The sequence below is a fragment of the Rhinoraja longicauda genome, chromosome 41 (assembly GCF_053455715.1).
Source record: "Rhinoraja longicauda isolate Sanriku21f chromosome 41, sRhiLon1.1, whole genome shotgun sequence".
Lineage (NCBI taxonomy): Eukaryota > Metazoa > Chordata > Chondrichthyes > Rajiformes > Arhynchobatidae > Rhinoraja > Rhinoraja longicauda.
In genome coordinates, this window is record NC_135993.1 from 9095114 (window position 1) to 9119290 (window position 24177).

A 24177-nucleotide genomic window follows, 5' to 3' on the forward strand; every position below is an offset into this window, starting at 1 on the left:
CCGTCAGAAACATCGTCTATCCAATACCTCTAGAGATGCTGCCTGACCTGATGACTTCCTCCAGCAGACTTCCATTCAGCAAACTGCAGATGCTCATTTACAAAAAAAAGACACAAGGTGCTGCAGTATCTCTGGATAACGTGGGTAGCTGACATATAGGGAAAGGACCCTCCTTCAAATACTGCCAGCACATTGGTTTTTGCTCAAGATCTCGCGACTGCTTCGTATGTCTTCATTGTCAGCTTTATCTTCTTTCTTATCTTACTAAAACTCTGATTTGTATGTATATTTGTAACAGTGATTCGGGTGATTTCTGCAAAACGGTGAACCGTAGCGCCACATTTTTGCACCACCTTAATCACACCGCTGGACGCTTGCCGAAAATGATATTTTTATTTAATTCGGTCGTATATTTTTTAAGTTAGAGGTTTAAAAGTTTTTTTTTAAATTCTCTTATTTCGGCTGATTTCGGCAAAAACGGTGAAACCTAGCGCCACGATGTTTGCACCGCCTTAATCACCACGCTGAACGCTGCTGGAAAATGATATTTTTATTTTGATTCGGTCGTATATTTTTTAAGTTACAGAGGTTTTAGTAAAAAATTCCAGCCGTTTTTTGCATGGCCTTCAGCGTGTGACGTCAAAATGCCCATGCACCCCCCTCCTGCTGATTTATTGAAGGCTTTCAGCGTGGCGCTGCTGTGCGTCTGTGCACCTCTCTCCCCTTGCTTCTCTCCTCTCTCCCACACCCGGGAGATCCTCTCCCCGCTATCCCCCCCCCGGACCTTTCACTGATGCTCTCCCCCCCCCCCCCCGGACCTTTCACTGATGCGCTTCCCCCCGACCTTTCACTGATGCGCTCCCCCCCCCCCCGGACCTGTTGGTGCTGGGGGCAAGAGAGAGTAGGGGAAAGGGGTGTGCTGGGGAAAGGGGGGGTGGGGGAGAGTAAGAGTGTGTCTGGGGGAGAGAGAATGGTGGCGGCGTCTGAGAATGGGGAGGGGGACAATGGGTCGTCCGGAGGGGGCTTGGTGGTGGGGAAAAAAGGGGTACTGTGAAAAGGGGAGGTCGTGGGGTAAGGGGGGGGTGTGGGGAGAGTAAGATTGGGGTTGGGGGAGGAGAGAATGGGGGGTGTGGGAATGGGCCCAACCTCTTTGCTAGTCCCTATTAAAATTTTAGTGAACTGGCATCGTAGGCACCAGTGGAATGCATCTATTATTCTCCCTCAAATACAAGTTTAAGCTTCCTAGAAGACTAGGTTTAGGTTTATTTTAAGGAAGCATAAACTTGTAACTGGCAAGCTTTATTTTGCACGCTAAGAAACATATTTGCGATACCATACATAGATACAATCAAAGATAGACATAAAGCGCTGGAGTAACTCAGCGGGTCAGACAGCATCTCTGGAGAGAAGGGGTAGGTGACGTTTCAGGGTCGAGGCCCTTCTTCCCACAGGCCATCAGGACTGTTAACTATTATAACTCCAGGGACTAAATTTTCTTTTCTGTATTAATTTTAATTTATATGATGTAATTGGAATTTTTTTTGCACAATCCGCAGGCATTGCCACTTTCATTTCACTGCACATCGTGTGTGACAAATAAACTTGACTTCTTCAGAAACATCACCTATTCCTTTTCTCCAGAGATGCTGCCTGGCCCGCTGAATTACTCCAGCTTTTTGTGGCTACGGTTTAATCCATCATCTGCAGTTCCTACCTACACATAAATACAATGAAGTCAAACTCTTAAGTACAATAGGGCGAAGGGAGGGGGGAGGAGGGGAGTTAGGGGAGGGAGGACCTGACAAGTGGCGCAGGACCGGGAGCGCCGGCAGGTGGCGTAACCCTCGGGGTGCTGGCAGGTGGTGCAACCTCGGAGTGCCGGCAGGTGGCGCAGCGCTCGGAGGACCGGGAGTGCCGGCAGGTGACGCAGCGCTCGGAGGACCAGGAGCGCCGGCAGGTGGCGCAGCGCTCGGAGGTCCAGGAGTGCCGGCAGGTGGCGCAGCACTCGGAGGACCAGGACCGCCCAGCGCTGGAAGGAGCAAGGCTCAATGTAGATTTATTCACAAAATGCTGGAGTAACTCAGCAGGTCAGGCAGCATCTCGGGAGAGAAGGAATGGGTGACGTTTCGGGTCGAGTCCCTTCTTCAGACTCAAAGGTCGGGCAATGGCGGCGGGGATGGGACGACGGGGAGAGCGGTAGGGGAGTAGGACAGAGAGCTAGGGAAGAGACAGGGAGGGGTAGACAGAGGGATGGGGAGAGACAGAGGGGGTAGATAGGGGGATGGGGAGAGACAGGGCTAGGGGAGGGACAGAGGGATGGGGAGAGACAGAGGGGGTAGACAGAGGGATAGGGGAGAGACGGGGTAGACAGAAGGCTAGGGGAGGGACAGAGGGATAGGAGAGAGACAGAGGGATAGGGAGAGGCAGGGATAGGGGAGGGATGGGGGGTCAGAGGGGGTAGACAGAGGGCATGGGGAAGGACAGATGGATAGGGGAGGAACAGAGGGATGGGGGAGACAGAGGGATAGGGGAGAAAATTCCTTCTAAATTCCAGTGTATACAAGCCTAGCCGCTCCAGTCTTTCAACATATGACAGTCCTGCCATTCCGGGAATTAATTCACCAAATCGTGACGAGGAAAGATTTGAACCTTGGAGCGAAACAGCGTGTTTTTTTAGACTGTTTTTATTCTTGGAAAGGATGTCAGAGATTCGTTTTGTCGTCATTGCAAAATATGTAGTTCAGAAGTGGGCTTGGTCCTTCAGGATAATTTTCCCATGTTGAAATATGGGGTTGGCTGTGAGCCACAGTCACGGGGGGAGGGCAGTGAGGTGGGGAGACGGAACAATGCAAAGTTATCTCACTGATGTAACCTTCTGTCGCAGGGTTAAGAGTTCATAGAGTTTAGAGAAACAGGGTGGGAACAGGCCCTTCGGACTGCGCCGATCAACAATCTAGTTCCATCATACACTCTAGGGAAATTTTACAGAAGCCAATTAACCTGCAAACTCGCAATGTCTTTGGAATGTGTGAGTAGGGTTGCCAGCTTCCTCGCTCCCAAATACAGGACACGGTGACGTCACCCTTTGTCCCGTATTTGGGAGCAGGGAAGTTGGCAACCCTACTCATACGTGACAAGGGCGGTCCCGTTCGGGACAAACTGATTTAGCCCAAAATACACATAAATACAATGAAGTCAAACTCAAGTACAATAGGGCGAAGGGGAGCACTTCTCCGCTGTGGAGGACGACATGGGTGACCTGACAAGTGGCGCAGGACCGGGAGCGCCGGCAGGTGGCGTAACCCTCGGGGTGCTGGCAGGTGGTGCAACCTCGGAGTGCCGGCAGGTGGCGCAGCGCTCGGAGGACATGGGGTGGCGCAGCACTCGGAGGACCAGGAGTGCCGGCAGGTGGCGCAGTGCTCGGAGGACCAGGAGCGCCGGCAGGTGGCGCAGCGCTCGGAGGACCAGGAGTGCCGGCAGGTGGCGCAGCACTCGGAGGACCAGGAGCGCCCAGCGCTGGAAGGAGCAAGGCTCAATGTAGGTCGGGCAATGGCGGCGGGGATGGGACGACGGGGAGGGCGGTAGCACAGAGAGCTAGGGGAGAGATAGAAAGGGGTAGACAGAGGGATGGGGAGAGACATGGCTAGGGGAGAGATAGGGGGATGGGGAGGGACAGAGGGATGGGGAGAGACAGAGGGGGGTAGACAGGGATGGGGAGAGACAGGGGAGTAGACAGGGATGGGGAGAGACAGGGATGGGGAGAGACAGAGGGGGGTAGACAGGGATGGGGAGAGACAGGGATGGGGAGAGACAGAGGGGGGTAGACAGGGATGGGGAGAGACAGAGGGGGGTAGACAGAGGGATAGGGAGAGACAGAGGGGGGTAGACAGGGATGGGGAGAGATAGGGGGATGGGGAGGGACAGAGGGGGGTAGACAGGGATGGGGAGAGACAGAGGGGGGTAGACAGGGATGGGGAGAGACAGAGGGGGGTAGACAGGGATGGGGAGAGACAGAGGGGGGTAGACAAGGATGGGGAGAGACAGAGGGGGGTAGACAGGGATGGGGAGAGACAGAGGGGGGTAGACAGGGATGGGGAGAGACAGAGGGGGGTAGACAGGGATGGGGAGAGACAGAGGGGGGTAGACAGGGATGGGGAGAGACAGAGGGGGGTAGACAGGGATGGGGAGAGACAGAGGGGGGTAGACAGGGATGGGGAGAGACAGGGATGGGGAGAGACAGAGGGGGGTAGACAGGGATGGGGAGAGACAGAGGGGGGTAGACAGAGGGATAGGGAGAGACAGGGGGTAGACAGAGGGATATGGGAGAGACGGAGGGATGGGGGGTCAGAGGGGGTAGACAGAGGGCATGGGGAAGGACAGATGGCTAGGGGAGGAACAGAGGGATGGGGGTAGACAGAGGGATAGGGGAGAGACAGGGATAGGGGAGAGACAGAGGGATGGGGGAGACAGAGGGGGTAGTCAGAGGGATAGGGGGTAGACAGAGGGGTAGGGGAGGGACAGAAGGCAACTTCATTGTCAGCCTGAAGAAGGATCCCAGCCCTAAACGTCTTCTGTCCATTCCCTCCACCGAATCCTTCCCGCACTTTGTGTTTTAAAATCTACTTGTTTAGAACTAAATTAATGTGATTTGTGTGTTCACTTGGCTGCTTTGATATCTGGGTCCACTTTGTTGAACAATAGTGTTTTTGAAATTAAAAGTTTTTCACTGTACCTCAGTACACGTGACAATAAACTAAACTAAGGTTCTGCGTTGATTTGAACATTTTGATTGCAAATGACCAGCAGAAGGTGCCATTACCTATAATTTCTGTATTTATGCTTAGATCCGGATTGATCAGAACTGATTTGACATCATGGCCAGACACAGCAAACTGCAGAAACAGGTGTTAAAACTTTACAAACAGTTCCTTCGAGCTGCGAAAGATAAACCTGGATTTCTGCCTCTGATTCAGGAGGAATTTCACAAGAACTCCAAAATACCGAGAATGGATGTAATGCATATCGAATACTTGTACCGAAGAGGGCAGAGGCAGTTGGAACTGCTGAAGGAGTCAAATACCAAACAAGTGGCGGCTTTTATCAGATTCAAACCACCAAACGGCCACACAGTGCAAAAGACCAAGGACTTGCCATCATAACGTCAGAGACAAGCTGAAGCTTGTGAACATTAAAGTTATGAAACACGTCTGCAGTGATAGTGTGACGTAGATAAGAAAGAAGCTGCGGGATATGCAATGAGTCCAAGAACCAGATGTCGTGGCCACAAATATGTATAAAAAAAGATTTTATGCTGCATTTTACCCAGATGTAACACACCATGATTGATAAAGGTAGTATTGGATTATTATTAAGTATATCTAGATACAGTGAAAAGCTTTGACTATCCAGTCAAATTGTACATTTATCATTTACTTGTGTACAGCAAGCCATACACAAGAATATTATAAATGTGTAGGAAGGAACTGTAGACGCTGGTTTACACCGGAGATAGACACAAAATGCCAGAGTAACTCAGCAGGACAGGCAGCATCTCCAGCATTTTGTGTCTATATTATAAATGTCTCCATTTATAAAATTATAATATTGTAAATATATAAATCATATAAATGATATATAATTATATAAATATGATGATATAAATATATAATATTGTACAATTCTGAAACATCAACCATCCCTCTGCTTCCTTGATGTTGTTTGACCCTCTAGGCCCATCCCACGGGTTTTTATTTTGCTGCGTAAATATAGATCTTCGATTTAGACAATAGGTGCAGGAGGAGGCCATTCGGCCCTTCGAGCCAGCACCACCATTCAATGTGATCATGGCTGATCATTCTCAATCAGTACCTCGTTCCTGCCTTCTCCCCATACCCCCTGACTCCGCTATCCTTAAGAGCTCTATCTAGTTCACTCTTGAATGCATTCAGAGAATTGGCCTCCACTGCCTTCTGAGGCAGAGAATTCCACAGATTCACAACTCTCTGACTGAAAAGGTTTTTCCTCATCTCCGTTCTAAATGGCCTACCCCTTATTCTTAAACTGTGGCCCCTGGTTCTGGACTTCCCCAACATTGGGAACATGTTTCCTGCCTCTAACGTGTCCAACCCCTTAATAATGTTATATGTTTCGATAAGATCTCCTCTAATCCTTCTAAATTCCAGTGTATACAAGCCTAGCCGCTCCAGTCTTTCAACATATGACAGTCCTGCCATTCCGGGAATTAATTCACCAAATCGTGACGAGGAAAGATTTGAACCTTGGAGCGAAACAGCGTGTTTTTTTAGACTGTTTTTATTCTTGGAAAGGATGTCAGAGATTCGTTTTGTCGTCATTGCAAAATAGAAGTGGGCTTGGTCCTTCAGGATAATTTTTCCATGTTGAAATATGGGGTTGGCTGTGAGCCACAGTCACGGGGGGAGGGCAGTGAGGTGGGGAGACGGAACAATGCAAAGTTATCTCACTGATGTAACCTTCTGTCGCAGGGTTAAGAGTTCATAGAGTTTAGAGAAACAGGGTGGGAACAGGCCCTTTGGACTACCGAGTCTGCGTCGATCAACAATCTAGTTCCATCTACTACACTAGTTCCATCATACACTCTAGGGAAATGTTACAGAAGCCAATTAACCTGCAAACTCGCAATGTCTTTGGAATGTGTGAGTAGGGTTGCCAGCTTCCTCGCTCCCAAATACAGGACAAGGTGACGTCACCATCCCGCGCCTCACGTGACCTCACGCGGCCACGTGCTCCCGCTCCACCAATGGCGGCCGCCGTTGGTGGAGCGGGAGCACGTGGCCGCTGGCTGGGTGAGGTCACGTGGGGCACGGGGCGGTGGTACGTCACCCTTTGCCCCGTATTTGGGAGCGGGGAAGTTGGCAACCCTACTCATACGGGACAAGGGCGGTCCCGTACGGGACAAACTGATTTAGCCCAAAATACGGGATGTCCCGGCTAATACGGGGCAGTTGGCGACCCCATGTGTGAGGAAATCAGAGCACCCGTAAATGAAACCCATGCGGGTACAGGTAGAACGTACAAACCTCTACCACTGTGCCACTGAGACACCACATCCTCAGGGTGGAGAGTCTCGGTCTAGAGGGACTCGCCTCAAGATGGGATGGGTACTGACCACTGCTGAGAATGACATTTTGAAAATGAACGTTGAATTCTGTAATTTATGGTGACATCTACGCCCCTCCCTCTTCAATAGACAATAGGTTTAGGAGTAGGCCATTCGGCTCCTTTGAGCCAGCATCGCCATTCAATGTGATCATGGCTGATCATTCTCAATCAGTACCCCGTTCCTGCCTTCTCGTGACTAGGAAAGATTTGAACCGTGGATTAACCTAGTAAACCTACGCTGCACGCCCTCAATAGCAAGAATATCCTTCCTCAAATTTGGAGACCAAAACTGCACACAGTACTCCAGGTGCGGTCTCACAAGGGCCCTGTACAACTGCAGAAGGGCCTCTTTGCTCCTATACTCAACTCTTGTTATGAAGGCCAACATTCCATTCGCTTTCTTCACTGCCTGCTGTGCCTGCATGCTTCCTTTCAGTGACTGATGCACTAGGACACCCAGATCTCGTTGTCCGTCCCCTTTTCCTAACTTGGCATAATTCAGATAATACTCTGCCTTCCTATTCTTACCACTCTTCCTCCACTAAAGCTTTTTCACTCAGAGAGTTGTGAAGCTGTGCACACCCTTATTTCCTCGTTCACTCTGGAAAGACCGAAGTTGCTTGTGAGAGAAGTCTGCTGTTAAAGAGTGAAATAGCAATGCAGTGACTTGCAGCTTTCTGGATTTGCCTACAGCGTGCGCTGAGTACATCTCACCCTTGGGCACGCTCCTGAGTGGTTGCAGATGTGGAATGTGATGCAATGTTGGACCAGCCCCAAACTTTCCGAGCTGATGCCAAAGATCGCAGCCGACTGAACCAAATAAGTAAAACAACAGGGGAGGCTGGAGGCCGTTAGATGAGAGGGGACAATAATAGACAATAGGTGCAGGAGTAGGCCATTCGGCCCTTCGAGCCAGCACCGCCATTCACCGTGATCATGGCTTATCATCCACAATCAGTACCCTGTTCCTGCCTTAGACAATAGCTGCAGGAGTAGGCCATTCGGCCCTTCGAGACAGCACCACCATTCAATGTGATCATGGTTGATCATTCTCAATCAGTACCCCATTCCTGCCTTCTCCCCATACCCCCTGACTCCGCTATCCTTAAGAGCTCTATCTAGCTTTCTCTTGAATGCATTCAGAGAATTGGCCTCTACTGCCTTCTGAGGCAGAGAATTCCACAGATTTACAACTCTCTGACAGAAAAAGTTTTTCCTCATCTCCGTTCTAAATGGCCTACCCCTTATTCTTAACCTGTGGCCCCTGGTTCTGGACTCCCCCAACATTGGGAACATGTTTCCTGCCTCTAACGTGTCCAACCCCTTAATAATCTTATATATTTCGATAAGATCCCCTCTCATCCTTCTAAGTTCTCCCCATAAAGGATATGGGGAGAACTTAGAAGGATGAGAGGGGATCTTATCGAAACATATAAGATTATTAAGGGGTTGGACACGTTAGAGGCAGGAACTCCGCTATCATTAAGAGCTCTGCCCAACTCTCAACTGTCAAAAGCATTCAGGAATTTGCCTCCACTGCCTTCTGAGGCAGAGAGTTCCATTGAACACCATTGCTTCAGATGTGCGTTGTTCACCATTAGTCAGAGTGAGTACTGTTTGCTATTAATTAGGTGTGTAACATTGCACACTATCAATCAGGTGTAATATCGGTCAGTATCACTGAGGCATATAACACTTAGTGTAAGAAAATAACTGCAGATGCTGGTACAAATCGAAGGTATTTATTCACAAAATGCTGGAGTAACTCAGCAGGTCAGGCAGCATCTCAGGAGAGAAGGAATGGGTGAGGTTTCGGGTCGAGACCCTTCTTCAGACTGACAGGAGTAGGGGGGATATAAACAGGACGAGAGATGTAGAGGTGGGACTAAGCCTGGCGAGTGATAGGTGGATGCGGGTAAGGGAGGGAGGAAAGTCTTATTTTTAGTTTTGTCTAGTTTACAGATACAGCATGGAACCAGACCATTCGGCCCACCGAACCCACACTGACCATCGATCACAGATGCACACTAGATCAATGTTATCCAATTTTCTCATCCATTCAATCATGGCTGATCGATCTCTCCCGCCATGATTGAATGGCGGAGTAGACCCGATGGGCCGAATGGCCTAATTCTACTCCTATGGTTCCTGATCTGACAGAGAGTCCTCTGGTTGAGTTTAACCTTCCTGCAGTAACAAATGGCCCCAGCCCCAAGCCCGCTCGGGCAAGCGAGAAGCTCCAGATCCATTATGAAACGCCACCCATTCCTTCTCTCCAGAGATGCTGCCTGACCTGCTGAGTTACTCCAGCATTTTGTGAATAGGTATGTAACACTGCTCACTCATGTGTCTGACACTGCACGCCATCAATCAGGTGCTTTACATTGCTCACTTTTACTCAGCTTTGCAGCACCGCTCACTATTAATCAGGTGTGGACACAATATCTAGCATGCGTGGACACGATAAAAGAAGAATCAGGTGTGTGATACTGCTATTAATCAGCTCACCATTAACCAGGTATGTAACATTGCTCACTGTTAATCAGGTGTGTGATACTGCTATTAATCAGCTCACCATTAACCAGGTATGTAACATTACTCACTGTTAATCAGGTGTGTGATACTGCTATTAATCAGCTCACCATTAACCAGGTATGTAACATTACTCACTGTTAATCAGGTGTGTGACATTGATTAATCACCATTAATCAGTGCCACCTTTTTTAAAATTTTAAATTCAAACATAATTTATTCACAAAATGCTGGAGTAACTCAGCAGGTCAGGCAGCATCTCAGGAGAGAAGGAATGGGTGATGTTTCGGGTCGAGACCCTTCTTCAGACTCAAGCAAACATAATGATGTGCTGCGTACAGAGAATCACACCAAATGATTGTCCCACATTGTATAATGATAAATGTTCTGAATAGAATATACATTCGAACAAAAGCTGAAAGTGTAGAAATTCGGAAGTTCCAGTTAGTATCCCAGTGCAATCCAAGAGTATTTACCATATACTGAGAATTTCATATCAAGAAATATTTCCTTGTTTGCATCCACATCCTTGTAGGATACTGTACACGTGTAATCTCCTGACATGGACTTGTCAAAGGATTTCAGTATAAGTCGTCCTGTTTCAGATATCCTAGCGTAAGTCTCCCCTTTAATGTTTCTTCCTGGAGGACCCACCCATATGAAATATGGATCCACTAATTCTTTTTCTGACAGTTCCTCAGTTGTACAGAGTAAACAACATATTTGATCGATGGGGAGTAAAGAATCCTGCTGACTGTGAGTAATCTGTACTTGATGGATGGACCATTAACCAAGGACGAGTTGTGACTAGCCGTATAAACGGTGATCTGTGAGGCCCCCTTGGGAACGTTTTTTTCAGGCACGGTGGCGCAGCGGCAGAGTTGCTGCCTCACAGCGCCAGAGACCCGAGTTCGATCCTAACCACGGGTGCTGTCTGTACGGAGTTTGTACGTTCTCCCTGTGACCGCGTGGGTTTTCTCCTGGAGCTCGGTTTCCTCCCACACTCCAAAATCTTGCAGGTTTGTTGGTTAATTTGCTTGCTAAAATTGTAAATTGCGTGTAGGATAGTGTTAAGTGTGCAGGGATTGCTGGTCAACGCGGACTCGGTGGGCCGACGGGCCTGTTTCGGTGCTGTATCTTTAAACTAAAAATGCTTAGCTCAGAAGACAAATTCTACAATGTTCTACTCTCAGCTCATTGCTTTTGCATCTCCTGATTGCAGGCGTAGCCCCTTATCCCCAAACACAGGGCAGTCCAGAGCTCAAAAATCACCATTTTGGCTCTCTGCTAATCAATGACCAACCACTCACCGTCATCACAGCTGGTTATTGATCTGTTCATTAGAGAGATGCATTGTTCAGTATTAATCACTGACGTTAATCAGATCTGTTGCCCACTCATCATTAATCAAGCTGTCCTTTTCTTTGTGATCTGGATATCTCTGGCAAAGTCAGCATTTGTTGCCTTCTCTAATGGCCTTTAGTTTAGAGATACAGCGCAGAAACAGGCCCCTTCGGCCCACCGGGTCCACGCCGACCAGCGATCCCCGCACATTAACACTATCCTACACCCACTAGGGACAATTTTTACATTTACCCAGCCAATTAACGTATACACCTGTACGTCTTTGGAGTGTGGGAGGAAACCAAAGATCTCGGAGAAAACCCACGCAGATCACGGGGAGAACGTACAAACTCCAAACAGACTTTGTGTCTAGTCGGGATGGAACCCGGGTCTCCGGCGCTGCATTCGCCGTAAGGCAGCAACTCTACCGCTGCACCACCGAGAGAGGATGGGGGTGAACTGCCTTCTTGAACTGCTGCAGTCACTGCTGTAGGAGTGGAATTAGGCCTGTGGCCCATCGAGTCTATGCCGCCATGCAATCATGGCTGATCTCTGCCTCCTAATCCCATTTTCCTGCCATCTCCCCATAACCACACAAGTCCTTCTGGTGAAAATGCTCCCACAATGTTGTTGGGGAAGACGTTCTCAGATCTGGATCCGGTGACAATAAAGGGCCAGTGATATATTTCCAAGTCAGAGGTATTTATTTCACAAAATGCTGGAGTAACTCAGCGGGTCAGGCAGCATCTCAGGAGAGAAGGAATGGGTGACGCCTCGGGTCGAGACCCTTCTTCAGACGTATGTGACGCAGTACTTAATATTAAATCCTATCCTCGCCGCTTGTCCAGCTTCCCCCCCCCCCCCCCTACAATCTTGATTCCCCTACAATCAGTCTGAAGAAGAGTCCCGACCTGCAGCATCAGCTGTCTGTCCCCTCCAGAGATGCTGCCTGGCCCACTGAATTGTTCCAGCGCTTTGTGTATGTGTTGGTGTATACCAGCATCTTTTACGTATGATTCCAGCATCTGCAAGGCCTCGTGTCCACATTAAATTTCTCTGGCTATACAAGACATCAGTCTATTATAGACACAACATGTTGGAGTAATTCAGCGGGTCAGGCAGCATCTCTGGAGAACATGGATAAGTGAAGTTTCGGATCGTCCATCTGTGATATTGGCACAGCTTGTTGTACAGGGCATTGGTGAGACCACACCTGGAGTATTGCGTACAGTTTTGGTCTCCTAATCTGAGGAAAGACATTCTTGCCATAGAGGGAGTACAGAGAAGGTTCACCAGATTGATTCCTGGGATGGCAGGACTTTCATATGAAGAAAGACTGGATAGACTCGGCTTGTACTCGCTGGAATTTAGAAGATTGAGGGGGGAAACTTACAAAATTCTTAAGGGGTTGGACAGGCTAGATGCAGGAAGATTGTTCCCGATGTTGGGGAAGTTCAGAACAAGGGGTCACAGTGTAAGGATAAGGGGGAAGTCTTTTAGGACCGATGAGAACGTTTTTTTTCACACAGAGTGGTGAATCTGTGGAATTCTTTGCCACAGAAGGTAGTTGAGGCCAGTTCATTGGCTATATTTAAGAGGGAGTTAGATGTGGCCCTTGTGGCTAAAGGGGTCAGGGGATATGGAGAGAAGGCAGGTACGGGATATTGAGTTGGATGATCAGCCATGATCATATTGAATGGCCTACTCCTGCACCTATTTTCTATGTTTCTATTTCTCCCCACCCCCACTGCCCCACTTTTTAATCGTTATTTTCTCAGGGAGTGGAGAACGTGTCTTCCTCTCTATGTTTCACAACTCCTGCATTCTTTAGTCCAAGTTCTCTCATCGTTTCATTTACCATGTTTAAAGCTTAAAGAGTCTGTACGGAGCTTTTACATTCCCCCTGTGACCACGTGGGTTTTCTCTGGCGGTTCCGGTTTACTCCCACATTCCAAAGACGTCCAGGTTTTTAAGGTTAATTGGCTTTGGTAAAATAGTGCTAGTGTACAGGGTCATCGCTGGTCGGTGTGGACCCTGGGCTGAAGGGTATTTCCACTCTCTAAAGTCTAAAAGTCTGAGTTGAAACATTAATTGTTTCCCTGTTTCTCTTCCCACTGATGCAAACTGATCTGCCCAGTCTTTCTAGCATTTCCTGTTTTTATTTGGAGTTATGAAACGCATCTATTTTTAAAAATATATTTTCTGTTCTATATCTGCCACGTACTTAAGCTCCCTCCACCTAATGTAATAACAAGGAACTGTAGATGTTCGTTTATACCAAAGATAGACACAAAGTGCTGGAGTAACATAATGGGTCAGGCAGCTCCTCAGGAGAACATGGGTAGGTTTTGGGTCAGGACCCTTCTTCAGACTGATTGTAGTGAGGGGGAGAATGCTGGAAGAGGGGTGGAGGTAGGACAAATCCTGGCAAGCGAGTCCTGGAGGGTCTGAGGAAGGAATGCAACCCGAAATGTCACCTATTCAATCTGCCCAAGCAGAACATGAGGCGCTGATACCTCCAGTTTGCTTGCGGCCTCACTTACAATGGAGGAAGCCCAGGACAGAATGGGAATAGATACAAAGTGCTGGGGGCAAATCAGCAGAATCTCTTGAGAAAAAAAGATGGGTGACATTTCAGGTCAGGACCCCTCATCAGAATGGGTATAGGAGTTAAAATGGTTATCAATCGGGAGATCCAGCATGCCTTGGGTGACCAAGCACAAGTGTTTGAAGAAACAGCCGAGTCTACACTTGGATAGACACAAAAAGCTGGAGTAACTCAGCGGGACAGGCAGCATCTCTGGAGAGAAGTCTGACTTCTTCAGACTGAAGGGTCTCGACCCGAAACATCACCCATTCCTTCTCTAAAGATGCTGCCTGTCCCAGAGTTACTCCAGCATTTTGTGTCTATCTTCAATTTAAACCAGCAGCTGCAGTTCTTTCGTACACTTTGAGTCTACACTGGGTCTTGTCGATGAACATTGTTCAGAAGGACTATGGCAGGAGCCACCGAGGTTGTGGAGGACAGGTCAGTGGGTATATTTAAGGCAGAGATAGATAGATTCTTGATTAGTAAAGTTGTCAGGGGTTATAGGGAGAAGGCAGGAGAATGAAGGCATGATTGAATGGTAGAGTAGACATGATAGGCTGAATGGCCTAATTCTGCTCCTATCTCTTATGAGCCAGGAACTGTGCTGGGATGGATGGAGAAGTTGGGAAGTGAGTGTAATGTATATGGGAGAGGGAGGTTGTGTTGAGAACAAGAATATCATTTAGTCAACAGTATAGGCTGCAGAAATAGAGTTGGATGTGCATGCAAATCCATCCCCTATGCCAGACGTGGCGGGAAGTAAGAATATTTCTTGTGCAATCACACAGTAAAATTAACTCAAAACATATTTACTGAAACCAGTCATCGCACTCCAGACCTGGGCGAGTAGTCAGCTGGGAAAACGGAAGTAAGCTGATTCACATCATTAAAATGGAGAACCAAAACTGATGAATCAGACCATGGACTGATAACTGCAAATTGCACCACTTAAAGCTAGTCAAGTACAAAAACAAGTAGGCGTTCAAAAAATGTGGAATGGGTGCAGGGTAGATTTACATGGATGTTGCCAGGACTGAGCTATAGGAGAAGTTGGGAAGGCTAGGACTATTCCTTGGAGTGCAGGAGGATGAGGGGTGATCTTATAGAGGTGTACAAAATCATGAGGGGAATAGAATGCAGTCTTTTACCCAGAGTAGTGGAATCAAGAACCAGAGAACACGCAACCCGCCTCCCAGCCCGGGCGGCCACCATTGGTGGAGCCGCTGGCTGGGTGAGGTCACATGGTGTGCGGGACGGTGGCGTCACCCTTAGTTTCTTCTTTGGGAGTGAGGAAGTTGGCAACCCTACCGTACGGGACAAACTAATTTAGCCCAAAATACAGGATGTCCTGGCCAGTACGGGACAGTTGTCAACCCTACATCTGGTTCACTGACAAACCCTGAAGATCACGGATAAATTACCTTCACTATGATTCTGTGGGTTTTGAGGTGACTGATGCGAGAACCAAACACACACCACAAAGCAGACTGGAGGCGTTTCATGGGTGTCCTTTAACACAGGAAACCAAAGTAATTCTTATCTACTTTAAGGTGAGTAGAAGGATTTGTGAACCTGAAGGGCAACTACTTTCCCCAGACAGTGGTATGTATATGAAACAAACTGACAGGATGCGGTTGAGCCAAGTACAACAACATTAGAGGCTTCTTGGATACCTGGATGTGGAGGGGTATGGAGCAAATGCAGACCAAGTGTTAACATTATGGACATATCCTGTGCTGTTCTGTTCATTTTTAAAGGATATTTGGACAGGTACATGGATTGGAAAGATTGAGGACAAGGGCCAAACACAGGCTAATGGGACAAGTTTAGATCATCTTGGTCAGCATGGCTTAGTTGGGCTGCAGGGCCAGTTTCCTTGGCATGTGATTTTATTTAGATTCTAGTTTAAAGGAGATTCCTTTTAAGTGAAAGTTAATGCAAGGAGGTCAGTTCCATATGTTGTATGCTCAGAAACAGCTTCTTCCCCATTTATCAGACTTGAGAATGGTCCTTCTTTAAGCTGGGATACAGTCCTGCCCCATCAGCCCACCTCATTGTAGACTTTGGACCAATTACCCTACAACACTGAGAAACCATGCTGTCGACCCATTCCTCTCCCACTACAGAAACTTCCTGACAGAGTTCCTCCCACAAACTATTTGTCACTGTCTCAGATTAGGGCGGCACGGTAGCGCAGCGGTAGAGTTGCTGCTTTACAGCGAATGCAGCGCCGGAGACTCAGGTTCGATCCTGACTACGGGTGCTGTACTGTAAGGAGTTTGTACGTTCTCCCCGTGACCTGCGTGGGTTTTCTCCGAGATCTTCGGTTTCCTCCCACACTCCAAAGACGTACAGGTATGTAGGTTAATTGGCTGGGTAAAATGTAAAAATTGTCCCTAGTGGGTGTAGGATAGTGTAAATGTGCGGGGATCACTGGGCGGCACGGACTTGGAGGGCCGAAAAGGCTTGTTTCCGGCTGTATATATATGATATGATATGAAGGCTTTGATCACATCTCAAATCTTTTCCTGGCTGCATAGTCATCTCTTCCCATGACAGATTGGAATAGATTGTTGATTTCAACATCGCAACAGGCTGTCATAAATTGGGCCTCAGGAGGAAGGCAGAACTGGTCTGGGAAGTTTGTCTTGGTTTGTTAATCCAGAGAATCATGCACTTTTGCAACTTAATTTTAAAGCCAGCACCAGGTTAAAGTGCAATAACCCACTGAATAGTCCAATGACTTTAAGACAGGTTTGCATGAGGTAATGGCCAGGTATTATGTACCTTCCAGTTACTAATTAACAACGGCAGCCAAACAAGAGTAATGTAGCCAACACGGAACAATCTCAACACCCATCTGCAAGTCATGACGTTGACGAGTCTGTGATACTGGTGCAAACATCAAATTTTCTAAACCAGAGGGCAGATTTTCATTAGAAGTTTATTTCATTTCAAAATGAAATCAGTTATAAGGCACTGGATAGCATTATAATCGATACATTCAGAATATTTTTTAAAAGATCATAAATTATCTAAAAATATAGTGCTATATCATTAAATATACAAAACATTCCAAAATCTTCAATAAATAATTTAAATATAATCTATTGTGCATTAGACAGCTTAGAAAAGGTTTGCACAAATACTTGGTACAATAGGTTAATGCGTTGTATGTAGGTACCCGATTACCAATAGTGGGCCAGAGTGGCCTGGCAATGGGCAATCCCTGGCTCTGCTACATCAGGGCGTGCGCTCCCACCACTCCCCTCCCACCCTGGTAGGGCACCAGTACACAAGGGCTCTAGGGAGACACCCAGACACCACTCCGTCAGGCAGCCAGGGGGACAAATACCCTGACACCCCAGTCACACATACATAAGGCGGTGACACTCAGAAATGTACCCCCAGTCACACAGTACAGCTGGGGGGGTACTCAGACACACCAAGGCTCACACACGGGGAGGTGGCACCCTCAGACACACATACACCTGGGGTGACACTCAAGACATATACCCTCAGCACACACATACAACTTGGGGTCCAGGCAAGGAATGCCCCATCTCACAGTGAGGGGAGGAGACACTCGGACACACACCCCCCAGGCAGAAGTAACACCTCGGTCTAACACACACACACACAGGGTCACCAGTCCCTGGACAAACCCCTGGTCTCTCATACTTGAGGGGTAACACACACACGCCCAAGTCACAGGCAAACCAAAACAACTTGCATTCTCTCAATGGGAAAGATACCGCCGCCCCCACAAACCCAGAGGGGTGGGTGACACCCTATGGGAGACGGCACCCAGGCACGGCTTCGGAGAGGCAACACCCCGATTCACTTCTCTTCTCCACCACCCTCCCCTCCCCTTCCCTCAGTCCGACACAGAGATCCTGCTGAAGATGGGCAGCCGCCGGCCCTGCTCGAAGACGGGCGACTCGGAGCCGCTGCTGCTGGTGTCGTCCTGGTCGGAGAGCGAGTCTGCGGACGGGCTCCTGCCAGCCATGGGCAGGCCGGGTGCCCGCTGGAGCGGCTGGTGGTGATGGCGGTGGTGCTGGTGGCAGCAGCAACCTCCTCCCCCTCCCTTGCCCAGCCCCAATCCCAGAGTCCGGGCCAGCTCCAACTCCAGGTCGGGGCTGAAGGCCGCTTTCAGCGCGGCCCAGTCGAGCGCAGGGCCCGAGGAGGCCGAGCCCAGGCTGGCGCTCTGGCGCAGGCGAGGCCGGGGCCCTCGCTCCTCCTCGGGGTTGTGGATGAAGTGGCAGCGGGTGCCGTAAGGGCAGAAGCCGGTGGTGTGGAAGGTGCGGCACGGCTCGGTCTTGTACTTGGGGTGGCGGCTGAGGGAGCGCAGCTCGGCCAGGCCGTGGGCGAACTGGCACTTGTCGCCATAGCGGCAGAAGCTGCTCTCCTGGAAAGGGCGGCACAGCTCCGTCTTGTAGCGGGCCGACGGTGATGGCGATGGCGGCAGCGGCTCCCCCTGCCTCTCCTCCTCCTCCTCCTCCTCCCACTCGCTCGGCTCCCGCAGGCCCAGCCCCAGCCCCGGTGGGCAGCAGGTGTCAACCCCTAGGCCTAGGCCCAGGCCTCGGCACGCCGACAGTGGCAGCTGGCTGGTGGAGTAGCGGCGGGGGGGGGCGGCGGGCGGCCCCACCGCGCGGCTCTCAGGGCCCGGCTTCCAGGCGGAGAAATCATCGGGGTCCAAGAAGCTCAACTGCGGGGAGAGAGAGAGGAGGGGGGGGGGGGTCAGTGAAGGAGGGCGGAGGCCCGCGGCGGCGCGCTTTTCTCGGGAACGCGCACTCGCACTCTTGCATTCAGCCCACAAGGCGCGCTCCCGTCTCGTGCATTAATCCATCTCGGGAGCGCGCACTCACGCTCAACTCACCCCCCCCACCCTCCGGGAGCGCGCACAACCCCCCTGCCCGGGCATTTAGCCAACCCCCCGGGAGCGTGCACTCGCACTCTTGCATTCAACTCACCCCCCCAATCCTCCGGGAGCGCGCACTAGCATTCAGCTTACCCCCCACGCTCCGGGAGCGCGCACAACCCCCTGCCCGTGCATTTAGCCGACCCACCGGGAGCGCGCACTCGCACTCTTGCATTCAACTCATCCCCCCCAACCCTCCGGGAGCACGCACTTGGCCGAACCCCCGGGAGCGCGCACTCGCACTCTTGCATTTAGCCCAAAGCGCGCTCCCGCCCCTTCCTTGCATTCAGTCTATCTCGGGAGCGCGCGCTCGCAACTCTTGCATTCAACTCACGCCGCCCCCGGGAGCGCGCAAGGCCCCCCACGGGGGCGTCTGTGGATTCAGTCCACCCTCGGGAGCGCGCTTTCCCACCCCGGCCTCTCTCCATTCGGGAGTCGGCGCGTTCCCGTGCATTCAGCCCAGCCCCGCCACCCCGGGAATTGCGCGCTCCCGCTGCTGTCAGTCGGTCGTCTCCCCGTTCCGTCCCCACCACGTCGGCGACACGAATGCTCGTGCACTCACCCCACCCCTGGAGCGCGCACTCCACGCAAACACAACTGGCCCGGGGGCGCGCCTTCTCCCCACCCATCCCCGCGCGCTCACAAAAAAACGCCCTGGGAACTGGGAGCGCGCATTGACCGTCAGCACCGAGACCGAGCAAACCCCCCAACACACACGCCTGGAGCGCGCGCTGCACGTGGCCGCGCAAATCCCGGCAGTGCGCTCCCCTTAAATCAAGCTTCATCGGGAGCGCGCCTGCATTGCCCACAAACTCGCGGACTCTTGCTCGTTGTCCATGGATTCCCCACCCCATCGGGAGCGCGCATCCATCCATTTCCCCCCCCTCCTCTGCTCCACGAAACACGGGAGCGCGCATCTGCCCAGGCAAGCATCGCCGCCGCCGCCGCGCCCAGTCATCGCTCGCTCCCTCACCTCGGAAACCAGCTCGCACAGCTCCCTGAAACCCGTCATACTGCGTGTGTTCTTTCGTCCGCTCCCAGCCGCGCTCTGCTGCGCTCTGCTGCCCAGTGCCCCAGCCCCGCCTTATATAGGCGCGGGGGGCGGGGCCAACCGACAGCGACGTCACCGGTTGAGTCAGCGGGGGCGGGGCCACGGCTGGCCTGTGATGTAATGGGTGAATCACCAAGGGGGCGGGGCCGGGCGGCGGGGAGTCCCCGGGACCTGTCACTGGATCTGTCCACTGGATCTCTCTCTGGCTGTGTCTGGCTCTATGGCTATGTCACTGACTCTATCTCTGGCTATGTCACTGACTCTATCTCTGGCTATGTCACTGACTCTATCTCTGGCTATGTCACTGACTCTATCTCTGGCTATGTCACGGACTCTATCTCTGGCTATGTCACTGGCTCTATCTCTGGCTATGTCACTGGCTCTCTCTGGCTCTCTCACTGGCTATCTCTGGCTCTCTCACTGGCTATCTCTGGTTCTCTCACTGGCTGTCTCAGGCTGTGTCACTGGCTATCTCTGGCTGTGCACTGTCTCTAACTCCGGCTATGTCACTGGCTCTATCTCTGGCTCTGACGATGTCACAGTCTTTGTACCTGTCACTGGCTGTCTCTGTCTTTTTCTATGTAATTGGCTGCGTCGGTCACTGTCTCTGTCCATGTCTGTGTCTCTTTCACTGGCTCTAGAATTCTCACTGGCTGCCTCTGGGTCTGGCTCTGTCTCTCGCCCAGCCCTGTCGCCCAACACTTGTACTCCATCTCTCTCACCATCTCAACTGCTTCTCTCTCTCAGCCTGTCCCTGTATCTCTCACCATCTCCCAATCTCTCTCTCTCTCTCTCTGTCTTTCTCTGTGCCTGTCTCAGTTTCTCACATAGAGTCATACAGCGTTGAAACAGGTCCTTTGCCCCAACTTGTCCATGACAACCAAGATGCCGTATCTATCCTAATCCCACCTGGTCGCATTTGCCCCATATTCCTCCAGACCTTTCCTATGTATGTACTTGTCAAAATGTGTTTTAAATGTTGTTATTGTGCATGCCTCAACCATCTCTTCTGGCAGCTCATTCCATACACCTGCCACCCTCTGTTAGAAAAAGATGAACCTCAGGATCCTATTAAATCTTTTTCCTCTCACCTTAAACTTCTATCCTCTGTTTTTTTTAATTCTCCGGCCCTGAGTAAAATCTATTCACCCTATCTGTTCAACCTATCTATTCCCCTCGTGATTTTATGCACCTCAGTACGATCACTCCTCATTCTCCTGTACTCCAAAGAATACAGTCCAAGCCTGTCAAAACTCTCCCTGTGTCTCATGTGTCAGTGTGTGTGCACGCCAATGTACACCTGTCTGTATGTGTGTGTGTGTGTGTGTGCAAATGTGCGCATGCCTGTGTGTTGTGTGTGTGTGTCTGTGTTCGTGAGTGTGTGTGTGAGTGTGACTGTGTGACCTGCCTCACGAACACTACCCTACACACAAGGTGTCGAGGTCTCCCCCTGTCCTCTCTCCCTTCCTGGGGCCGCGCAGTCTCTCACAATCCGCTCTGCCAGCGAGCCCCATCCCAGTGAAACTCTCAGGCTGACCATCCCGCTCACCGTGACCCTCCCCGATATGGCCATTCTTGAGCCAGAAAGCAACCGCACACTCTCACGAACTTGCCATGATTCATCGGATAACAATCTTGCGTCAGTGTTCAATTTGCACTTTGGTGGTTCGACACTCAGCCCAAAACATCACTGAGTCCTGGCCCATGTTTTTCTTTACATCAATCTTACGAAAATAACAAGACTATCTCTTCACATTCTTGCCAGCTGCAGACGTAACAGAGAGAGAGAGAGAGAGAGAGAGTGAGAGAGAAAGAGAGAGAAAGAGAGAGAGAGAGAGAGAAGAGGGGGGAGGGAGGGAGGGAGGGAGGGAGGGAGAGAGAGAGAGAGAGAGAGAGAGAGAGAGAGAGAGAGAGAGAGAGAGAGAGAGAGAGAGAGAGAGAGAGAGAGAGAGAGAGAGAGAGAAAGGTCAGCAGGTCAGGCAGCATTCTTGGAGAACATGGATTGATGACGTTTTAGGTCGAGACGTTTCTTCAGTCTGCACTAAAGCACATTCCTATTGAGAATTCCCTACAAACTAACCTCAAGAGCTATGGTACTTGTGTGAAACGAGGCACATGTGTGCACATAACTTCTTCATCGTCTCAGGCCAGTAATTAAAAAGATATTTAAAGTTAATTCTTCAATTGGTATTCAAAAATGCCCAAAAATCAACCTGCCAGAGGAGCCAGAGACAGGAGGAACTGCAGGTGCTGGAATCTTAAGCAAAACACAAAAGTGCTGGAGGAACTCAGCGGGTCAGGCAGCATCTATGGGGGGGGGATGGACAGATGATGTTTCGGGTTGGGACTGATTGGTCTTTGCGTTCATTTCCCTCCACAGATGCTGCCTGACCGGCTGAGTTCCTGCCTGCAGCACATTGTATATTTTTTCTCAAGATGCCAGCACCTGCAGTTCCTCGTGGTCTCCAATCCTTCCTTAAGCAGGTTGTTTTGGGACTTTTTTGATCACCAGTTGAAGAATTCCTTTTCAGTTTACGTGTAACTGCCTCAGGCTCCTGAGTTTAGTACGCAGGGGAACAAAAGGGCGTGGTGGTGCAGCGGTAGAGTTGCTGCCTCACAGCGCCAGAGACCCGGGTTCGATCCTGACTACGGATGCTGTCTGTATGGAGTTTGCACGTTCTCTCTGTGACCTGCGTGGGGTTTTCTCCGGGTGCTCCGGTTTCCTCCCACACTCCAAAGGTTTGTAGGTTAATTGGCTTGGTAAAATTGTAAATTGTCCCTCGTGTGTGTAGGTTAGTGTTAATGTGCGGGATCGCTGGTCGGCCCGAAGGACTCAAAAACTTCACCCCATTCCTTCCCTCCAGAGATGCTGCCTGTCCCGCTGAGTTACTTCAGTATTTGTGTCTACCTTCGGTTTAAACCAGTTCCTTCCTACACTGTTTCTGCGCTGTGTCTCCAAACTAAACTAAACTAGTAACTAGCAGGTCAGCCAGCATCTCTGGAGGACATGGATAGGTGACGTTTCGGGTCGGGACCCTTCTTCAGGCATTTTCCAACTGGAATTTGAAGTTCAAACGTGTCCCCTCTCTTCTCCTCCCCTCCACTTCTCCTCCCCTCTCTTCCCTCTCCTCTCCTCCCCCCTTTCCTCCTCTCTTCCCCTCCCCTCTCCACCCTTCCCCTCTCCTCCCCTCCCCTCCCCTCCTCTCTCTTCCCCTCCCCTCTCCTCCCCACCCCTCTCCTCCTCTCTCTTCCCCTCCCCTCTCCTCCCCTCCCCTCTCCCCTCCTCTCCTCTCTCCTCTCCTCCCCTCCCCTCCCCTCCCCACCCCACCCTTCCCCTCTCCTCTCTCCTCCCCTCCCCTTCCCTCCCCTCTTCTCCCCTTCCCCTCTCCTCTCCTCCCCCCTTTCCTCCATCCTCCCCTCCATTCTCCTCCCTCCCTCCTTTTCCCCTCTCCTCTCCTCTCCCCTTTCCTCCTCTCTTCCCCTCCCCTCTCCTCCCCACCTCCCCTGTCCTCCTATTCCCTCTCTTTTCCCCTCTCCTCTCCTTCCCTCCCTCCCTTCTCCTTTCCTCCCCTCTACTCTCCTCCCTTCCCTTTTCCCCTCTCCTCCCCTTCCTCCACTCCTCCCCTACATTCTCCTCCCTCCCTCTCTCCTCTTTCCTCATCCGCTTCCCTCCCTTCTCCTCTCCCCCTCCCCTCCCTCCCCCCTTTCATCCACTCCTCCCCTCCATTCTCCTCCCCTCTCCTTTCCTCCCCTCCCCTCTCCTCCCCTCTCTTCTCCTCCCCTCTCCTTTCCTCCCCTCCCCTTCCCTCCCCTCTCCTCGCCCCTTTCCTCCACTCCTCCCCTCCATTGTCCTCCCTCCCTCCCCTCCCCTCTCTTCTCCTCTCTTCCCCTCCCCCTCCTCCTCACTCCTCCCTTGTCCTCCTCTTCCCTCTCTTCTCCTCCCCTCCCCTTCCCTTCCCTCTTCTCCCCTTCCCTCCCCTCTCCTCCCCCTTTCATCCACTCTTCTCCCCTCCCTCCCCTCTCCTCTCCTCTCCTCTCCTCTCCTCTCCTCTTCTCCCCTTCCCTCCCCTCCCCCCCCCCCCCCCCCCCCTCTCTTCCCCTCCCTGTCAATCGCCAGCTCTGTGTGCCTTCTCCATTGATCGCTTGCCTCTGTGTGCTGTTGACTTTGGCCGTTCCCTGCCGCATCCCACGGCATTCACACGGCTCACATGCAGCTCACGCCACAGAGAGAACAACTGTGCGAGAGAACCCAGGCGGAGGGGGGAGGGGAGCAGGAAAACACATCCATTGCCCACTTGCAAAGGCATTTGGATAAGTACGAGGAATGATGACACAAGGAACTGCAGAGGCAGGAACCTTGAGCAAAAAAAAAGTGCTAGAGGAAAACTCCAGGAAATATCAATGGATAGAATACAGTAAAGCAAAGCTTTTCACTGTACCTCAGTATGTGACATTAATAAAAGCTAAACCTAAACCGTCGCCCATTCCTTCTCTCCAGAGATGCTGTCTGTCTCGCTGAGTTAACCCACTGGGTTACGGGGAGAAGGCAGGAGAGTGGGGTTAGGATGGAGAGATAGATCAGCCAGGATTGAATGGCGG

General features: G+C 50.9%; 2 protein-coding genes across 5 annotated transcripts in view; one reads left to right on the forward strand and one right to left on the reverse strand.

Annotated features, from left to right (window-relative positions):
- The first annotated feature begins 1969 nt into the window (after positions 1-1969).
- sdhaf1 (succinate dehydrogenase complex assembly factor 1) overlaps positions 1970-24177 on the forward strand; it is a 32272-nt gene continuing 10064 nt past the window's right edge. Inside the window, exons 1-2 of one of the 4 annotated variants that reach the window (XM_078430985.1) lie at positions 1970-2087; positions 4845-5682. In XM_078430985.1, the coding sequence (XP_078287111.1) occupies positions 4875-5159 (285 nt within the window). In that variant the 5' untranslated portion in view covers positions 1970-2087; positions 4845-4874 and the 3' untranslated portion in view covers positions 5160-5682. Of the gene's footprint in view, positions 2157-2562; positions 3538-4844; positions 5683-24177 lie in introns of those variants that run through there. The other 3 variants (XM_078430984.1, XR_013549574.1, XM_078430981.1) reach the window with 3 other exon arrangements.
- LOC144611670 (mRNA decay activator protein ZFP36L2-A-like) lies at positions 16588-19575 on the reverse strand. Its single transcript, XM_078430876.1, has 2 exons — positions 19501-19575; positions 16588-18314 (listed from the first exon to the last, which is right to left on the reverse strand). The coding sequence occupies exons 1-2, from the start codon at positions 19537-19539 to the stop codon at positions 17484-17486; spliced, it is 870 nt and encodes a 289-aa protein (XP_078287002.1). The 5' UTR covers positions 19540-19575; the 3' UTR covers positions 16588-17483.

What these genes read in the sequence shown, in the direction of transcription:
- LOC144611670 (XM_078430876.1), bottom strand. Translation starts at nt 19,539, where the DNA reads ATGACGGGTTTCAGGGAGCTGTGCGAGCTGGTTTCCGAG. An exon ending in TGTGCGAGCTGGTTTCCGAG is followed by an intron (nt 18,315 to 19,500) that starts GTGAGGGAGCGA and finishes CTCTCCCCGCAG; the next exon opens with TTGAGCTTCTTGGACCCCGA.